A 20,651-nucleotide genomic window follows, 5' to 3' on the forward strand; every position below is an offset into this window, starting at 1 on the left:
AAAATTTTTATCTTAAAGCTTACTAAGCCTCTCCAGATAGACTGCCCTATTAATAGTCAATTTTCCCTTCGCCAATTTCTCCAGTAAATGAAGTGAAAAGTAAAGTCCTTCTGGTGTTCCTTTGAAAATATGTGATACACACATACAGATACACAGATATGTGCTTGCGTAATGTAATTAAACAAGCCTGCAACAAAAACTATAGCCTGTGATCCACTTACAGAAACATGGCCTTAAAAGATAAAAAATAATACCATTTGGAAGTGTGTTTGGTCATTGATCTTGGCCAAGGCCTGAATTCAGCACAGGCTAGCAAGATGGGGAAGGCATGGAGCCAGGGAGAGCATTGGTTCCAGATATTTGAATTCACTGGTCGTGAGAAAGACATCAGATATTTGTGTGACTGATCTTCACATAAAAAAATAAAAATAAAAAATAAATTACCAAGGCAATTGCTGAATAAGATTTCAGTCGTTATTTTAATTTTTACTTTTTGCATCCCCACAACAACACTGTGGAGTTCCAGGAGTCCAGTGAACACTGGAGCATTGCCCTTGAGGATAAAAGCGTTACGTGCAATTTTGAGACTTTTGTTTGTGAACACTGGACAAAGATACTTTCTAGAGTTTACATTGGAGTAAAGCTCTTGTGAAGTTCTAGCCTGAAATGTAGTGGAGAAGAGAAGGTGAATGGACAACTTAAGGATAGACTATGACTGCTTCAAGGGTAAATACAAATAGAACCATAGAATCATAGAATGGTTTGGATTGGAAGGGACCCTTCAAGATCATTGAGTTCCACGCCCCTTGTCATGGGCAGAGACATCTTCCACTAACCCAGGTTGCTCAAAGCCACATCCACATGTGGATGGGGCCTCCACAACTTCTCTGGGCAACCTGAGATCAAATAGGAAAGACTATCATTACAGATGATATAATAAAGACCAAAAGCCATATATTACTCCTTGGAAGGTTCAGTTTAGAAATAATGTTTTATTAACAGGACAATGGAAGGTTTTCATGATTTGTTTAGACAAAACCAAACCTGTGTTGGCAATAGTCTTACCTCAAGTGAAAGGTTTAACTAAATGATACCTATAGAGCCCTTACAACCGGAAGCTCAATGATTCTCTGATTGTAAAAGGGCAATGATAATAAGAAAGAGGGGGCTTTAGATAGTCCATGGAAGCAGTGAGTGCTGTAGGGACATGAGAATTGAGATGAAGAGATAACTAAGGAAAAATATTGTAACATCTTCTCAGTTGCTTTCTACTATGAATACATATTTTAAACATATTCTGTTCTGTTTCTTTTTGTTTGTTTTCCTACAACAGGTAATTGATCTCTGACCAGACAGCAAAAAAAATAATAATAAGAGGTTGAAGCATGCTGTAGTTGCTACTACAGCTTAAGCTACTTTGTCCTATGAATATTTATTAATGGAGGACCTTCAACATCTACCTGAGATAGGCATAAGCATAAGCAACTAAGGACTGGGTGCACAGACTTAAATAACCAGAATAGCTGCCAGGGTGTGTCCTGGCATTGGAATTCCTTGACTTTGTTAGTTGTCAATGAAAATTAACAACACTGCCGATGGGAAATGGAAATTTCAGCATTCAGCTGAAATTCAGCTCCTCAAGTCTTCTGTCAATGTAATGTCTACTATGCAAAAAGCATCTATTCTTCTGGCTTTACACTCAGTGCAAAACATAAGATAAACAAACTATTAAGTTTGATTGGCAGATTTGGTTCCCTAGTTAAAATTAAAGTAATTAAATGTACTGAAAAACCCACTGCTTTGTATTTACTGACCTTGATTTGAAAGTTAGTGCTGACCGAGACGCTTTTAAATCTTTCTTTATAACCCCATGTACTCTACTTTTTCACCAGCTGGTATTTTCTAAAAGTTGCATTGCACAGTACTGGAAAAAAATAAATAAATAAAAAAAAAATCTGGTGATGCAGACTTCCCTTAAGCCACAAGCACCAGTATGAATCATATATACTGTGCTCTATATAATTTAACTTTTTTAAGGTGTCCTTTCATCAAATAATGTTGTTTCTTTCTTTCTTTTTTCCACCCTACAGGACAACATTTTCAGAATGGAAGATTCTCATTTTGAAAATGGCCGAGGGAAAAGCCCTTATGATCCTAAATTGCTGACAGCTTCTCTTTTAGTCGGTAGGTGTCAGAACACATGTTCAATGAGATGTTCACTACAAAGATGATAATTGCCAGTTTTCTGTGTCTTTTATTTTTTTTTTCTCCTTATAGCACCTATGATAGGACTTTGTTTTATGTGCTTTCTTTCTAGGCTGAAGTCATTCTGGTTTCATTTTTTAATATAGTTGGCCCAGCTGTCTTGAGAACAAGGTTTGTGTAAACCAAGGTTCAAGAATCACGTGAATTGCTTTATCCCTCTGTAAGGCCTTGATTCTGCAGTGTGTTTCTCCTTCTTAGAGCAACGTGACTCTGGAGGCATTTTAATTGCTCAGTTTACTGTCTGGCCTCACTGATGGCTGCACCAGCAGTTCTAGGAATGAAGTGAGACGAGGAATAAGCATTTCCTTTTATCGGTTTTGTTGTGAAAGTCCATAGCCAATTTTTATTCACGCGTGAGCTAGGGATACACAAGCATTCACAGGTCCAAGACTTAAGATGATGTTTCAGCTGAAGAAATATATCTGACAGTGAATGCAATTAAGTTCCTGGCCAGAAAAGAGAAATTTCAATAAATTAAGTATATGTGAATTAGTAATGCCTAGTTTTGTGGAATATGGATGTACAGAGCACCTGGTCTGTGTTTATCTAATTGAACTAATCTAATTGATTAAATTTATCTAATTGATTGAATTTATCTAATTGAATTGTGTTCATTGTTCTTCCTTCTTCCTTTAAAAAAAGGCAAAAATCTGTTTTGTGAGAAGAAATTAAGAGCAAAACGAATTAGATTCTTCTTTCTGTAAGAACTCTACCCAGGTGTAGCCACTTAACATCCTTAATGTGTAACTTTCTGGAAATTAATCACAACTTCAAAATCAAGGGGATAACAATATCTCAGAAGACTGCAAATTCTCTTATCACATAAGTCTTTAGGAAATGATACATAATCAGATATCTTGTTTTATCCAGGACTTTGCCCGTATTGCTAATCTTTCCTAGCAACTACCCATATTGTATTTACATTGCACTTAAAAGTGAAGCTATTCAAAAGAGCCAGCAACAAAAATTTAATCTTCAGTGTGCCCCATTTCCTGATCTTCGAAGCCCCTAATGATCACAGGTGATGAGCTACCCTGGGGACATGCACTTTTTAAAAGGGAAAAACAAAAAAGATGTCCACATCTTGCTCCAACTTGTACCCCATACAAACAGAAAGGAAAAAAAATGTGTGTGTAAAAGGCCAGTGTATAAATTAGTGCCTGGAGCAACATGAATTTGTGGCAGAGCTGCTCTCAAGGGAATGACTTTACTATTTACTTTAATATACAATAAAGAAAGAGAATGATGACAAGCCAGTATTACATGGTATACCTGGTATGCAACTGCACAAAGTCAACAGTGTCTAGCTTTCCACATTTTTTTTTCTCAGTCCTACACAAATATGATTATCTTATTTCCCTTGGCTTAGATTTCATGTCTTTAAAACATCTTTGCTTTCTTGACCCCACTCTCTATCACTATAATTTTCACTCCATGTATTCTTCTTCCTAATAAACAGTAGACTGAGCATCATATTTTGATTTGAATCAGGCTTCAGATAGAATCATGGGTGTATTAACACTGTGTAAAATGGCACAGATTCAAAATTCAATGCCAGTGACTAATTTCTGCTTTAGTGACTTACACAAAACTCAGGGTGAACCTAAAATTAACATTCCTGCATCCTGAATATGAACACCCTTTCTCTGACTATTCATAGCCTCTTCACAGTTATATTGTGTTAATGATTGTAATGCTGCATTTATTTCAATCTTTTACTGAAGATATTCCCCTGATATTTAAGAAAGTGTACAGCACATTCACCACTGGTTCACAATGGCTTACTCTTATCTTTGCCAAAAAAAAAAAAAAAATATGGCAAAATGATAACCAAAGGTAAAATAATTTCCTGTCCTGAAGTAGGAGGTGAGAAACTTCACACCACCATGGGAGGTGAGAAACTGGTACTGACCTGGCCAAGCAATGACTGTATGGAGAGATATGGTCCAACTGCTTTCTGAAGCAGGTAGCGCTGGCCTGAGGTAATGAATGGGACTATGAAGGCCAGAAGACCTTCTTGACCAAAAATCCCCTAAACAAAGAAGAACAGGAATGGACTGCTTCTTCCCTTCTAAGCTGAATGATAACTCAGCTGCTCCTGGCCCCTTGTCTGCCAGTCCCTATTCACAAGCAAACAGGGATTATTTTAGGTTCAAGAGGGCAACTATAAAAAAAATTACCCAGCACTCATTAAAATGCAACACTGTAATTAGTAACACAATGTAACTATAAGGAAAAAGAAAGCTGAGAAGTAAAAGTAATTTGTATGTTTAAATGTGTGAAGGAAAAAATAACTTCTGTTCTTCATCAAAAACGCTAAAGAAAGATTTTACAAAGTGGGGGAAAGGTGTATATTCTTGACTCTCTAAGTAGAAGGTAAATCTTAGGTAAGTAAAATGTAATTACACAAGCTGGAATTTGGCCAAAAGACCAAGGTTAATTTGCAAAAAGTAATTTAAGATCTTTAATAGCCATTAGTACTCAGGATTCTTATTTTCTATTTCAGCTGAAACTTCTGTAAGTTTAAAAAGGATCTTCAGAGTTCCTTCTTTCCTAATAAAATAAATAATATTTGGAAAAACAACTGCAAAAGTTCACCATTATTAAATAGTTCCAATATTTTTCTAATATGTGTTCTTTGTTTCATCCTGCAAACATTTTTTCCTTTATTTTTTAAGAGTTGTTCATTAAAGGTAGTTATTGTTACTCTACTCTTAAGTACATACCAGCTGGGAACATGATATAACTAGTTTCTAGTAACGTAAGACATTATACAGCTATCCCCATCTATATGCTGAAAATTAAATAAAAAATTAAATTTTCTTATTTCTTTCAGAAAGGAAGCTTGTATTTCTGTACCCTCCAAAAAGATATATGTATATTTAACAATGCAGATTTTTTTTTAAGGGCTGAATAGAAACAATTCAGCAAATAAACGTATACTTTTCAGCTTTTAACATAATAGCATCTAATGAACTTGGGGAGTTGTTGGGAAGAGTCATACAGTTCCATGCGGCTTCTGTTCAGTACATCAGAAAAATAATTCCTCTTACCCCATTTTCAGTCCCAAAGGTGGTCTGCATAGGCAGCAAAGATTAACTTACTTTTAACTGGAGGCGAGTAAAAATTCTTGTATAGCTTTTGAATAGTTCTAACTTAAAGGATGCGCACATCTGGAATTTGACTTGAGACTCACCCTGAATTTAGCAAAAATTATCTGAAGTCTTACTAAATGAAAGAGTATTCCTTGATATTCCTATCTGAGAGAAGTCCAAATCACCTTCTTTCTTTACTGCAACACCACACCTCTGATCCTGCCAAAAATGAAAAAGGTTAGGCCTGTGTCCATGAGAATACATTTAAAACACTAAAGGGCTGTTCTGTGGCTTCAGTGCACAGGAAGCTATTTATCACATATTCTCCTGAGTTAAAGATTGTATCTGAAGTCCACTGACTTCAACGAACCTTTGGCTGGTTCCTGCTGGAAATCAAAGCAAATCAGTTAAAATTGCTGGCACTGGAGTAGGTATACTGAAAGCTGGAGAAGCTGTAATAGAAAGAAAAGACAAGGCAGCTGGTTTCCTGTAGACCCTTCTTCCTTCAGAACATGCTGAAGCCCACCATTGGCATAACTTCTACCCTGTCACTACTGACAAAAAGTACCAGCCACATCAGAGCAGAGTAGCCTTAAATGGTCTTGGGATTAACTGAGTCAAACCTGGAATATTTGTGACTTTCAGTGGTGTTTATATAGTGAGCTAGAAACTGAGGGGTTAAAACTCCCTAAAATTCTAAATATTGCAAATATATAATTTCAATGAGCTTTTTAGTTATTTCTCTAGTTTTAATAATGCCATATTAAATAAAGAATTATTTTTTTAATTGATTGACCTTTCTATCTGCTGATAACTAGGATGTAAAATAGGGCTTGTTATATTTTTTATTTTTCCCTTTGATTTATATTGATCTATCCTAACTCACTTGGGAGTGGAAGACAAGCAAATGAAGTTAAGGTTAAAGAAAGGTTAAGCATAGTTCACAAGCAAAAAGATTTTATGTATTTTAAAATCTCAGCTGCATACCCAGTACATAATAATCACTATAATTAAGTGATTGTCTGTCCTTCAAAAAAGTTGAAAATGACATAGTGGAATGATAAATCGTTAATTAATGATATGCTGTTCTGTTTCACTTTTGATTACACCTCCTGCTGGGCATGACTGGTCTATTTGCTTCTAATCTCTGCTGTGAATTCATTCAATTCCACACCTTTCTGTTATCATGTTTTCACCCTTTTTGACTTTCGTGACTACCATATGGTACAGAGCCACTGTAGGTTCAATTCATAATTTCCTGGTGTCAGTATTCTGGGGAAAAGATACCAGTGATATCGCAACAGCATGTTTGGACATGGTTGTCCCACCATACAAGCACCTAAAACTGCCCTGAAAATGATACACTTGTTTGTAAAGAGTGTTTTGAAAGGAAGGTATGGTAGAGTTCATTGTGACTATAAAATATTATTACTTTAGCTTAAAGAAAGAGCTATTTCATCCTCAAACTTCTGTTTTTCACACGAAACCCACTTAAAATAGGTAGCCTGAAAATAGCAGGTAGAAACAATAATGCTTTTTAATTCCTTATTAAATAGGAGAGGGTATCTCATTTCCTATACAGGCATAGAAGGGCACAGTCCTTAAAAAAATGTATTTTTTAGGTATTTAAAATTCAGAGTACTTTCATAGGCAAACTCAAAAAAATATATATCAGAAAGACACATGTTGTTTTTTGATTTCTGGAAGTTTTTTGTGGGTTCCACTGCTATGTATTTATTATTTTAATTTTCTCTACTGGTAGCCATGTATTTAACTTGACCCAGTCCTTTGCATTTAGACTGTTTCTCTTTGTCTCCTCTGTGATCCTTCTACCTGGTTCAGGATGGGCACATTGGGACCCTAATATTATGAGTTTCATCCGCAGCTAGGCTATGTGTATGCCACGTATGGGTTGAAGTATCACAGGTCAATTTTTAAATCTGTCCACTGTGGTACATATCGGATAAGGGTAGTAGGGCATGATCTCCCTTAGCTGTTGCACTTTACCAGTCTTAATTACAAAGGTGGCAGGAGCAGAAAGGCATGTTTGTCTTCCCTGTAGAAGATACATTTTACGTAAGATTTGCCTGATTAAGGAAAAAATAAGAATAAAATGTGGAGATGTCAATGTTCTTGTATGAAAAATTCACAAGACACGATGACATTCTGAACTGCAAGTGAATGAGCCAATTTATTCTTCTAAACACAGAATAACAAAACCCCAGTAAGTTGGGAGGAACCTCTGGAAGTCTCCAGTCAAAATTTCTGTTCAAAACAGGCTAATTTCACAGTTGGGTAGATTTTGGGGGCATTGCATACCACTGTCTTCCAGATATAGGTGTACAAGCCATCACTGTTCCAGCCTAAGAATCCAAACATATCTTTGTGAAGTGCCTACACTAACAGTTGGGAGATACAGCTCATTTGAGAGAGGTTACAGTGAGCTCTGCAGTGAGTGAGCGGGTCTAATCATATATTTCCAATGACAATGCATTGCATATGGCTTATTGCTTTATAATTTTCTCATTACCCCTATTAGTGTAATATAAACACAGGACTGACAACTTTCTCTGACTTAACATGACTGGAAAATTGAGAAATGTTGCTTACAATTACATCCTCCCACAGATGGAGAATTGTACTCTGGCACAGCAGCAGACTTCATGGGCAGAGACTTTGCCATTTTCCGAACTCTGGGGCATCATCATCCAATCAGAACAGAGCAGCATGACTCCCGGTGGCTAAATGGTATGTAAAACGTACATTTATCCAGTTACATTCATCTAGCCATTAAAGACTAGCACACAGCTTCATTCCAGCAACATCTGTGACATATACACCCTTCTTCTATTTGGAGCAGAATTTTGTCTTGAACCAGTTAAACTAATCAAAAGTGATTTATAAAGAAACATTTTTGTTTTAATTACATTGAGATTTGTGGAGTGTTATTCAATTTAAAACATATATAGAAGCTACAGCTAACACAATTAAGACACAGCAGCAGATTGCTGTAGGGTGCAAGTTGGACAGAAGCTCAAGGCTTGTGGAGGCATCAGCCACACGTCAACACAAAGTAGCTACAGAGCCCTGGACAGGACTGTGCTCTGTATAGACTTCAATTTTTGAGTGGATTGAAAGGAATCTGACACCGCCCACCAAAGTCCAGCAGAAAGTGAATCAACAGTTTTATGAGTGGGCCAGAAATGTCAGTAGTTTGGAAAAAGTGAAAGGAGTCCTAGGTATTCCAAGGTGTTGAGTTTCAAAATATTCAACAGTTTAACACAATAAAAAAGCGTACATTATTGTATGGATATTACTAACAAGCCTGTAGTTGCTTGTTTGTGTGTATGGGAGGAGAGGGAGAGTATCAGTGAAAACCTGTTTTTGACTTCATGTACCAAAATGCTTTAAAATATATTTGATTACTCTATCCGAGCTCTACTGGAGTCAAATTTTCACTAACTTAAGTGGTTTTATGCTTGGCATTAACTATACCAGAACGATGAACATTTTGGAAATGAGTATTCATCATTTGAAAAGGCTGACATTTGATTTAAGTGAGCCAGTAATACTAGTTGTAGTTAGTCTGAGTTAATTTATATTTTAATTTTAAAGACTTGACTAGCCACTTTTGCTGTACATGCTGCTTGCATCTGCCAGACTTGCACTTCTGTTTTTGAATTCACAGAATATTTTGTGCTAAGATATTTTTCACTTCTGGCTATATTTATGTCTGTGCTGAGGTCTGGGTTTTTTTATGTGGTTTTGCAATTCAGTGCAAAGTGTTCGTGAAAAATTTTAGTGTATAACAGAAGACAATCTTTTATCAACACAGTTTCTTATTAGCTACAATCTGGAACTTTTTGTTTCATACTGGTTATTATATTAGCTCTATGTATGATCCGTAACGTAGCCAATCAGTCTCATAATTAAAATTGCAAAGTTCATGGTAGGTTGGATAAACAAAAAAATATATGTACATTGGATATTTGTATCAGATAAACCTGTGTGTGTGTATGTGTATGTATGTATATTTTTAGTATGATGTGTTGCATGAACCTGACTTTTGTTCTGTTAAATTTAGTTTGGTCATAACTCACCCAGACTACTGTGAGGACAGATTCAGGTCTATTACAATTCAATACTACAGTCCATACTTGCCCATTAACCCAGAAATATGGTTCATTGGTTTATTTTATTGTAATAATAGAGAGGATAGCTGTACTTCGGGAGACATTAAGGTACAAGGGTTACAGACATAACCATCTAGCTTGGTACCTGGTAGAGTACACCCATTTTCATTCTGATAGTCATGGTGACATAGAGTCCAATCATGCAAACAAAATTTGCTTTTGTGCAGTAGATTTGCACAATGACAGCTGAGTCAGGAGCATTTATGCAGTGGGAAAGCACAGCTATTGTCCACAGCTCCTGTACTTCTTCACTGAAAATGTGTCATTCCTTTGTGGATTCAGTTATCAGTCTTTCAGCACTAAATGTGAGAACTGCTTTTCTCAAATTAGCACTAAGGTTACATCTGACAGAGTGTAGAAACCACAACTGCTTTGTGCTCAAGATGGGGAGAAGACATTCTCACATAAAGAGCCGACAAAACTCCAGTACTCTAAAATTTAAGTATCATCCAAAACAAGCATAAATGTAGAAAAGCAGCATTTACCATAACACATGGTGAAGATGATTTTCAACTCTAAGTGTAGTTCTTGCACTGTATTCCTGTATGGAAAGTTTCATGCTAATTTTAAAATGCAAGAATCAGACTAAGGCTTTTAGAATTTATTCCTATAGCTATCTATAATTTAATAAATAGACAATGATCCTTAAGTACATTCTTGAAATCTGTCTCTACCTTGCAACTTAATAAAGTAACATTCCTAATAGGGAAAGGTTGGCTTAAAATCAGCACTACGATGTTCCTATTAAAGGCTCTAAAACTTCAGTGTTAATTTCTCAGTGATAAGGTCCTGGCAGCCTTTCTGCACAGCATTCCTACTTTCAGCATCTAACGGGGAAACCCATAAATGATAATTGTCTGGGTTGGAAGCTCTGCAGACATGTAATTCCTTTAGTTTTTTAATTTCTATATACTTGTTTTACTTTGGCCATTGTTTTTAATGTAATTAAACAAAAGAAGATTTGTGATTGCATATATTTAAAGTGGATATACTTCTAATGAAATATATTTATATTGAAGGATGAGATGTACTCTACATTCTTAAAGATCTGTACAAACTAGTTTTGAACCTTAAGTTTGTAGACGTTTATACATTTTTAGTAATGGCATGAATTATTATTCCAGTTGCTTTCTACAGTGTGCTTAGCCTCAGGTTATAAACCACTATTCCAATGGACATACACTGAAATCTTGATAAGGACAGCAATTCTGATCAAATTTACAAGGAGAAATTCTCATCCCAATGGAGCTTAATAGCTAGGTGGTGAGACATCTGATTATAAGTCCTTGCTAATGTTTACTTTATTCAGAACAGAAACTTGAAACTGCTTTCCCCATATTAAGGCTAAGGTCAGGGTGCAGGAAACACAGCTGCTTGGTAGCAAAAATGGAGAGGAGAAGACACTTGCACATGTTTACAAACTTTCTCTAGAATTTAAATGTCATCTGGAACTGGACAACATTGCACAACAGTAATTAAGTTTTTAAGATTTAAGTATGAACAGAGAGTTCCTACAGACATCACACAGTCACTTGCTGGACATGTTCCACCTCAAGTCTAATGTTGCTGGGAAGAGGGCTTTGAACTGTGCCCAGGCAAAGGGAAGGTGCTGACCAGCAGCTCTTAAATACTTCTAATTCTTTTAAAAATTTTAAACACTGTCAGGCTTGTAAAGACATTTCATTTTGTATAAATAATTAAACAGTCACCAAGCCAAATAAAGCAAGGGAGACTGATTCTATAGCAGTTGAGGCATTCATCTAGAAGGTAGGGAACCATACATCAGTCACTGTAGCAGTGTATATTTAATTATTGATACGGAGTATACGGAGTTGGCCAGATGTGACATGGAGACATTTGCAAAAACACAGCAAAATATATTGATGTTCAGGGAAATCATCTTGGATATGAAAAGTTCAGTGCCCCAGCCTGAATCATGCACTTTGTTATAAGCCAAGTGCATGCTCACCCTGGATGTTATTGGCACCTCGAGCAAGTGCATGGAGTTTCTCTGCACAAAAAGCTTTGACAGTCTGGGTTGGACACAATGAGGGTCAAGAATAGTTTCGGACTCTCAGGAAAAAAATCTTGAAATTAAAAAAAAAAAAAAAAAAGATATAACCTATCCAGCTTTACTATAAGGAGTAATGGCTTTGATGTTGTATCCTACAGAGTCCTGCCTATAGGCAAAAAACGTTTTCCTTTAAATGTGCCATTACCTCCAGCTATCAGAGCCATCAGAATCCAGTGTTATTTCAAGAAAGTGCAGATCAGGTCCTGTTTCTATGAACTGTTTCAGCAATAACAAAGATGAGTAGGAGGTGTGAGCAGGTTGGAGCAGCTTTCCCTGGAACCCGGGAGTTCCCCAGTGAGCTAAATGCAGAGTTTGCTGTACATCACCCGCTCCCATCTCTTCAGCCTCAGAAGCATTCATGCAAGGGCTGAGGGCATGACTAGAGGCAAGAAGGCAGAACTGGTGGTGCAGTGTACCAAAGCAAACTCTAAGCAATGCAAAAACAGTGCACTGAAGACCGTTTTTAAGCTGAAGATTAGGGGAGCGGAAGGAAAGCTTGGAACTGTCCTCATCTTCCGGATGGCTTCACTGACTGGCTTCACTGACCTTCTTAACTAGCCCTGGAGTTAAGAGAAAATGTCAGGCTGGATTTCCAGCCTTGGTGTGGAATTTCCTTGCTTTTTGTGGGTTTAAACCTTCTCTATGATTTTTTTTTTTTTTTTCATACTTTCCATGGCTTAATTTTTAAAGTGGGGTAGTAGCTTCGCTTAGTACCCTGCAGTTATTGTCCTTGGTAATCTTTACTTTACGGTTACATAAACAGCTGAGAATTATAGAAGCCAAGCGACTGTTCAATAAAAAAAAAAAAAAAGAAATGCCCTCTTAAATTTCGCAGGCTCCAAGGCAGGAAACAAGGACTTGATACTCTCCTGGCATTTATACAGAATTTTAGCCACCAGTGTGTTGTTTCCGTTTATGGCAGTTTGTAGGATGTCCCAACACTGGAAACATGTACACATAATTTTGATTGTATATTCATTGCACAATGGAGAAATGTATGGCAAGAGGACAAGATTTCAGGTTGTTTGTAGGATTTTTTCCTCTCTAATACGGATGTATTAAATGTGTCAAACTGTTTAGAAATTACAGAATTAACAGAAAATTACAGAAATTAACATATGTTCTCTTCCAACTACTCTTGTCAAGGCTTAGATATGTTCATTTACTGCATCCTTGATCTATAATTTTTCTTTGGTCAGCCACACCAAACCCTTTCCCCATCCCTATATATCCTCTCTCTTCTGCAACACTCCCTAAACATCTTCCTAGTTTCCCACTTTCCAACCCACCTCCTACACATTGCCAATCCAGACATAAAAAAAAGCAATAAAATACATGCCAGAAAAGGTAAGCAGTGATGGAAAATGACTAATAGGACAGCATAGACATGACTAAGCCATCCTAGTATCTGGGGGTTATTTCATAAAGTGTATTTGAGATATTCTAGGAGGAAAGATGTGACGGATGCTACGAACACAAATCTCCAGCAAGAAAAGAACTATCCAGATAAAGGACATTTGAAAAATCTGGGTATGAACTGGATATGAATAAATTTGGTTTTCAAATCAGTAGTCAGTGAGGCAGCCTAGCAGGTTTGAAGAGGAACTTTTGATAACATTTTATGTGCTCTCAGATCGTGTGCTTGCCTGACATCGCAAGGGACTGGAGCAAATAGACTAAGTCTCCCCTAGGACTGTGTTCACATAAGTTTACATGGGAATATTTAGGCAGTCTTACCAGTGAAAACAGTGAGGTTTGTTTTTCAAGGATCTCTTGCATTTAAAGTATGCATTTCTATCTCTGAACCAAATTAGCCAGCTGATATCTCCTATCACACAGGCTGTAGCATGGAACCAAGCCTTGTACTTTCCCACCACTGCTTATACAGGCATGAAAAACTCTGACCCTTGTAGGAGCAAAACATGTCCATATAAGCAAGTCTTGTTTCTCACTTAATACACCCTCCCACCCCCATTCCCATTAGCTTCATTGCTAAGAATAGTAATAAATAATTGCACAGTGATAAATTCCATGTGTGACAAACGCTAATGTCACCTAACACAGTGCTAGGAAGTACTCAGAAACTATGGTGACGGTGGCATAATAATGTGAACAGAATGGAATACAAACTCAATTTACAGGGTTTTTTGTTCCTTAGGTCTGTAGATCTAAATCTGAGAGTCTGGACATGAATTTTAAGTTGCTTTTCTCATTGCAATCTAACAAGTCATTTCTCTGTACTTTTTTATTACACCTCATTCTTTTTCTCTTGGAAGAAACGCAGAATTTCTGGAAGCAGAAAATTTCACTTCTTTCTTACTGTTATTACTTGATGTTTATCCCGCCACTAACCTGAAATGGTTACAACACAGGGAGACATAGGCCCAGATGAATATTTGATCAGAAGATACTAACGTAGTTAAACCTGGTGACTCATTCTGTCTGATAGCTGATACCTTTTTCTGTATACAAAGTAAGAGAAACTTTGAGTTGGAAACTGGAGGCCAAGTAGCAGTTACAGAATTGGCAGTTGCTTTACAGTTCCTCTGGATGTGAGTAAGATCATGAAGGTGGTGGGTAAAACAACAAGAAAAATGATTGTATCCCAACAAATGACCTAAAGAAATTATTTTAAATCCTTCTAACAAATAGACCTTTTTTTTTCCTTTCTTTTTCCCTTCTTTCTTTTTCTCTCTTTTTTTTTTTTCCTTCCTTCTTTTCTTTCTTTTGTTATGGTCACGTCTGGGTCATTTTCTTCATTAAATTTAAGTGCTGTGGATGAGATTCTGTTGTACTTAGGTATGAAAAATTGGTAGAAGTATAGAAAAGATTGGTTTTGAGGCTAGAGTGGAAAAAAAGGATGGGAAAAAAAATAAAAATAAAATTATTATTATTATTATTAATAATAATAATAAAAAATAAAAATAAAAAGCAGAAGAGGACGTTCCTCTGGACTGACCATAAATTTTGAGAACTTTCTGACATTCCAGAAGAAGTGACCTGGGGCAAAAAGACTTGCATCAATAAATGTATTAGTCTTAGTTATAGCCCCAATATGCTTGGGGAAGTTAGGATACACATTAGTCCAGTAACACCTGATATAGGATATGTGTATATCACATGGTTGACTGTGCTCTCATTTATGGGTTTTAGCTTGGTCAGCCTTATTATCCACACCAAAAAAAAAAAAAATGTAGCTGGGAGTGTAGATTAGAAACCATGCTTTTTTGTAACTCGTCCTGTGACTCACCCTCCTTACAGAGCATATATGATCAAAATAATGAGAAAGCTCAGAGTTCAATGCTTTGTGCGTGGTTTCCAGAGGAGACCAGATAAGCTTTTCTGCTGTAGATAGTACAGTTTTAGGAAAGAAGCTTATAGCTCTCAAACAAGCGCTCTGGGATATGAACCCAGTCTCAAAAAGATCACTGCACAGTTTCTTTCTAAACAGAGACTAGGACGTGATTGCCAGCTTTGGGGTCTGTGCTTACTCATGTACATTGAATTGATATACTGGTGTTGTGTCTTAGACTGGCTTTTATTTTTATTTTTATTTTTTTTATTTTTATTTTTATTTATTTTTATTTTATTTTTATTTTTTTTATTTTTATTTTTATTTTTATTTTTATTTCATTTCTATTTCTATTTCTATTTCTATTTCTATTTCTATTTCTATTCTATTTCTATTTCTATTTCTATTTCTATTTCTATTTCATTTCTGTTTCTATTTCTATTATTTCTATTTCTATTTCTATTTCTATTTCTGTTTCTATTTCCATTTCTATTTCTATTTTATTATTATTATTATTTATTTTTATCTTTATGTTAATGGTGAATATACTATGAGGTCAACAACCCAGTAACTCCTGATGAGCCTCATGTCAGGGTGAGACCTGGGAGTATAGCCCTTTCTTTCACCCATGCTCTGACTTTTCTGAGGATGAAATTAGATAAATGAGACAGAACAAGCTCTGGCAAATCCTAGATCTGGATAAATCAGTGTACCTAGCTGTACCAAGCAAATTGGATGCCCTGCTTGGGTGGTCAGAATCAAGTTTTAATGAGCCAGGTGAGTTGCTTGTTATAGACACAGAAGGACAAACTTAATCTGCCACCTCCAGCTATAGATGTGTAAAAACAGGAGTCATAGTCTCATCCTACATGTCTCCCACTGTGTAGTCTCTTGTTTGTTTATTTATTTATTTATTTACAAGAAAGGATTATTTGTATGCATTAGTTTCAATGAATAACTTGTACAGTTGTCAATGGACAACTTTGTAAATAAATGGTCTGTTTACGTAAGGAAGGTGACAAACTAAGTAACTGATGCAGTAGCAGCTGCGTCAATAATTTCTGCTAGAAAGCTTTCTGTACTACTTTCAGTGAATATATGATTAAAAGAACCATATCTGTCTAAACATATAAGTATAAATATAAACACTATCTACATTCATCAGTTCATAGTCAGGAATTATTCAATATTTATTGAAAATTCTTGCCCTGAAGATGAATATCAAGAGGAATAAAAAAAGGTAATTTGTCCAAGACAGGTGTAATGTTCAGGTTCTAAGAATGCACTTTGCTTTGCCTTTGGTGTAGGCTTCATTTTAAATTACACAACATGGTTTTATTTGTAGTTATTATTTTTACAATGATCTAAATCAGATTTAGAAAAAGGAAAGTTCAGAATAGGTGGCAGGATGCCAAAGACAAAACCTGTGTGTTACAGGCTTTGCAAACTGAGGTAGGTTTCCCATGATCCCTGAGATCTCTGTGAGGGCTCGTCATTGCTCTGATGCTTGGAAAATGGTGACTTTTAGCTACCAAATTCTGCCTTCTTTCCTGTTAACTAAAGTAACTAGCCAGTATTTTTTTTAAAAAAAGTTAAGCAGAGATCTGGTTGTAGGGAATCATACAGCAGAATGCTTATTGATTTAAACAAAGTGGGAATGGGTCTGTTACAGCCCCCTTCACTGAGATATGACATACATCTGATTTTTTTTTTTTTGTACGTTCTTGTGCTTTTTTCTTTCCTTCAGCTCTAGCCATCATTTTAATGAGTGTTGACCCTGTCAATACCAATTTCCTCTTCTCAGGCCACCACGTTCAGAGTTTGGTGGGCATTCAATAGAGATTTACTGTTGACTGGGTAATTTGAGTTCATGTGTGTGGTGAAAAATTAGTGAGGAAAATTACCCAGAAAAGTGGATGCCATGACAATGCATGTCACCATGGTGTGACCAGCTCTGCTGACATAGGTTTCAAAAGCTCTCCCCCTGTGAAAATGGGGCCTGTTTGCAAATTAATTAGTTTCTGGCAGCAGCTTGATTGTTGACCCAAAGTTTGTAGAGTGGAAAAACAATCAGATTAGTGTGTTCAATATAAAGGCCCAGTGCGGCACTCAAGTGCAGTTTGCCAAACTGTTGAAGCTGTGAATAGAGTGAAACAAATTCTTTTTTGAGAAGCCAAGGCAAAGGTTAAGTGTGATGTGACTAGAGCATGCTGGCTGAGAGGGAGGGGAGGGGGGGTGGGTGGAATTAGAGGTTTCAGCCATACAAAAATGGAGAGTGTTAAGCAAGTTGCATTGAATTTAATGAAATTCACAGCTTCAGACGCAAAGTGCTTGGCAATGTTTTAGTCTGTGTTAAAAGGAGAAATAAGATGGCTTTGTTTTGAGAAGTTTCCTTTATACAGTCTTGTCGGACTTCGGAGATTGAGACTCTAAAGACTGTTAGAGACACTTCCTGAGCCTCCATGCTGTTTCTAAGCACCTGCAGACTTTGAGGTTTGTACCAGTTCCTCCCCCTCCCTGCCACACACAAACTCTCTTTATCTCTAATGATTCAACTCAAGGCTTCCATTCATCACCTCCTGTGTTTGGGCAGGTTTCTTTTAACTAGTGCTGGTGCTGCAACTCATGGGCAAGCGTATTAGAAATCAACTCTTGTGAATAGAAAGACTAATTAAAACTTGTTATTCAGGTACAGAGACAAAAGTTAGATACAAAAAAAAAAAAAAAAACTACAGGTCAGATCTTTAGCTGATTATAAATTAGAATATCTTCACTGCAGCCAACATAGATCTACTGATTCCTACGCACTGCAGTTCTTGCCTCATGTCACTAATAATCTGTTGTCTTTCTTCAATATCTGCTTTTATATAAATCTGCACTTCAACATCCATTTATGGCATTTGCTGTTATTTATGCTCTTACAATATTTCCTTTACATCATTGCAAAAATATACATTTTTATTATTATTTTCCAAGCATGTCAAATAGAAAGAAGGGAAATGCTAACAAATATGGAGAAGACTGTACTCATGGACAGCTCATGTAGTTTTCTCTTCACCCAATATCTTGGCTGTGTTGGCCTGGATCAGGATACTTGATAGAACTTGGCCAATGGGAGGACAGAGCAGCTGAGCTGAAAAGCACCAACCAACCCATTAAGTAGATGAGATGCTCAGTACACTTGGCAGAGCAAACGATGTGAGGATACAGCATCTTAGTTTGTTCCAACCTCTTTCACCCATTCCATAAAATTACAACTATTAGTTTGCAACTTATGCAGACTTTGTGATTTGTTCTTGGTAATGGGCTGAACCTAACTCCCTTTACACTAACATTCCTGAACCGTGAATTGCTTGTCCCAAAAGGCACTCAGTGTTACTTGCAATTAACACAACTGATTGCTCAAAGTCAGCACCTGATGTGGCATGTAGCCAACTGGAAACATAATTGGCTCTTTAGATGGGCAAACATCCACTTCAGAGTGGAGTTTCTGATGAAGGAATTATTAGTTCAAAGTAAGCCAGGTATTTGAATACCTGGTCTATACATTAAACCCTCAGCTAGCGTTAGACACAGCTGAATTATGTTGCAGACTCAAAGCCTCCCTTTCTCTCTGTCTCCACAACTTCCCCTTCTCTTTGTTCATGAAATCGTGTAAATTCCAGTCTGAATGCTTGTAAGGCTAAGTAATTGCTTTTGTTCTTTGGGTTATTTAATTACAAATCTCAGTAGATGACAGGTCCTCTGCACTAAAGGAAGACATCACATTTGCACAGTTACAGAATCCCAACACAAATGTGTGTGGCAAATCAGTGACTGCAGATTTATTCATGCCCTCTGGGACCTGCACTGCCTTTTCAGCTTAGCATGCAATATGATTTAAATTACAGCTTGTGCAGAGCTGTGCCTTGGGATTACACTCCATGTTTCCAACTGTTTATAGTTCAGTGAGCTTTAACCTCTGTGATTCTGAAAATTAAATAATGTCACGGCTGATATCAAACTGATGGCTGGTACTAGATTGCTAAGTACTGTCTTATATTAAAGGCCTATTTTTACAACAAAGTGGAAACATCAATGTATATAAAATGATAACACATTCAGGTAATTCATGAGCATAATTCAGGAGTCACACTAGCAAAGAATGGCAAACCCAATATTAAGGTCCATTCTCAAGGATATATTCCTACTTATTCTGTATTTAACAGAGTTAAGGCTATTGACTTTATTAGAGTAGGACTGGACCTAAAACAATACTTTGTGATTAGGCAGACACAGAGCATGCAAGATCAAGAAATGTAGCTAGAGGATCTGTTGTAATTAAATTCACATTTGTAAATTCATTGCAGACTTTATAGTTTCATTATTTATGAAATACTATGATATATCAAATTTTATATCTTGAAAACCTGTTTTGTGCTGTACCTGTAAGACATCCTTATATTTCTATATAACCTTTCAATAGAAGAACAAAACCACCTAGTTACAAAAGTATATTTTTTAAATTTGACATGTAATTTCTCAGCAGATTTTTTTTTCCAATATTTTAATTGATACAAAAGATTTTAGTGATTCTTTTTCTTTATTTAGTTCTGCAAACCCGGTGTGTCCGGGATAGTCCTCCAGCCACTTCACTGGGTTCCTCCCCAGGTTCCACCAGGCAACACCTGTAAAACAAAAGGGTAAAACAGATGTCACCATGAGCATAATCTAGCCCTTAGAGCCTTATTCATGACAGTGGTGTAAGGAACAGAGAACAAGAAGGGAGAAGGACAAAAGGGAGAGACAAATGGATACCTGTTTTTCATTTGTAAAGCTAACATGTTTGACCAAATAACAAATAAAATAAAGTAGCCCCAAGTACGTTACTTACAGAATCACAGTCCTCAGATATGATGAACAGATCACCAAAAAAAAAAAAAAGCCTTTAAGTTTTTGTTTTGTTTTGTTTTTTTTTGTCAGAGCACTAGATCCTGAATACCCCATTTTGCTGTAGTGCCAAAGTGTATTTTTCCTACTGATCTGTAGAGCATAATAAATTACTTACTTTAGGTGTTAATGCCTAGCTTTTAGTTTTCAAAGTGGTGTCAAAAGTATCCCATGCCTTGCTCTTCCATTGAATTCCATTGCCGTATATCAAAGTACCCTTTTTGGATAGATGTTAGATTTGATTTTCTAATAATCATGTAAGACAGGTTGTTTTACATACTACACAGTAAAAAAGGGAAGAAAAAATGTTTATGATAATGTTTAAAAACCATCAAGGTACTCATGTATTCACGTGTATTCAATGAATGCCTCATACAATGTGATAATGAACAGATAAAAGACTATACTATTGAAATATGGTAACAATGGTTTTAAGAATCTCAAAAATTCTCTGGAAATTTCAGTATCCTAAAGCTTGCTGAAAGTAAGCCACCAAAACTGAACTGCAAGCTAATATACCTTTGTGAGCTCTTTTTTTCTTAATTTTATGATCCATATCACTGGTGGCTATGGACAGAATGTTTCACATGTTAAGAAGGTGAGATGTTCCGTAGTGTTCTCAAAGAAAATTACCCATTTTTAAAATAAATGTTAAATTCCAAATATTTGGGACCAACAATTCCTGTATGGCATCCAACAGAATTTAATGTTCCTGGTCTCTTTAGGGCTTCCACAAGCATACTAAGTAAATGAAGGAAAAAAATAGTTCCCTTTCTGATTTACCTTTTAAAGAGATAGGCTGC

At 36.4% G+C, this 20,651-nt stretch overlaps 1 protein-coding gene across 3 annotated transcripts in view; it reads left to right on the top strand.

Moving 5' to 3' along the window:
- Positions 1–20,651, top strand: part of SEMA3A (semaphorin 3A) — a 169,391-nt gene that overhangs the window by 100,720 nt on the left and 48,020 nt on the right. For all 3 annotated transcript variants that reach the window (XM_083827107.1, XM_083827105.1, XM_083827106.1), the window contains 2 exons: positions 2,091–2,184; positions 7,989–8,108. In XM_083827107.1, the coding sequence (XP_083683233.1) occupies positions 2,091–2,184; positions 7,989–8,108 (214 nt within the window). The remainder of the gene's footprint in view (positions 1–2,090; positions 2,185–7,988; positions 8,109–20,651) is intronic.

Source organism: Anser anser (genome assembly GCF_964211835.1).
Source record: "Anser anser genome assembly, chromosome: 1".
NCBI lineage: Eukaryota > Metazoa > Chordata > Aves > Anseriformes > Anatidae > Anser > Anser anser.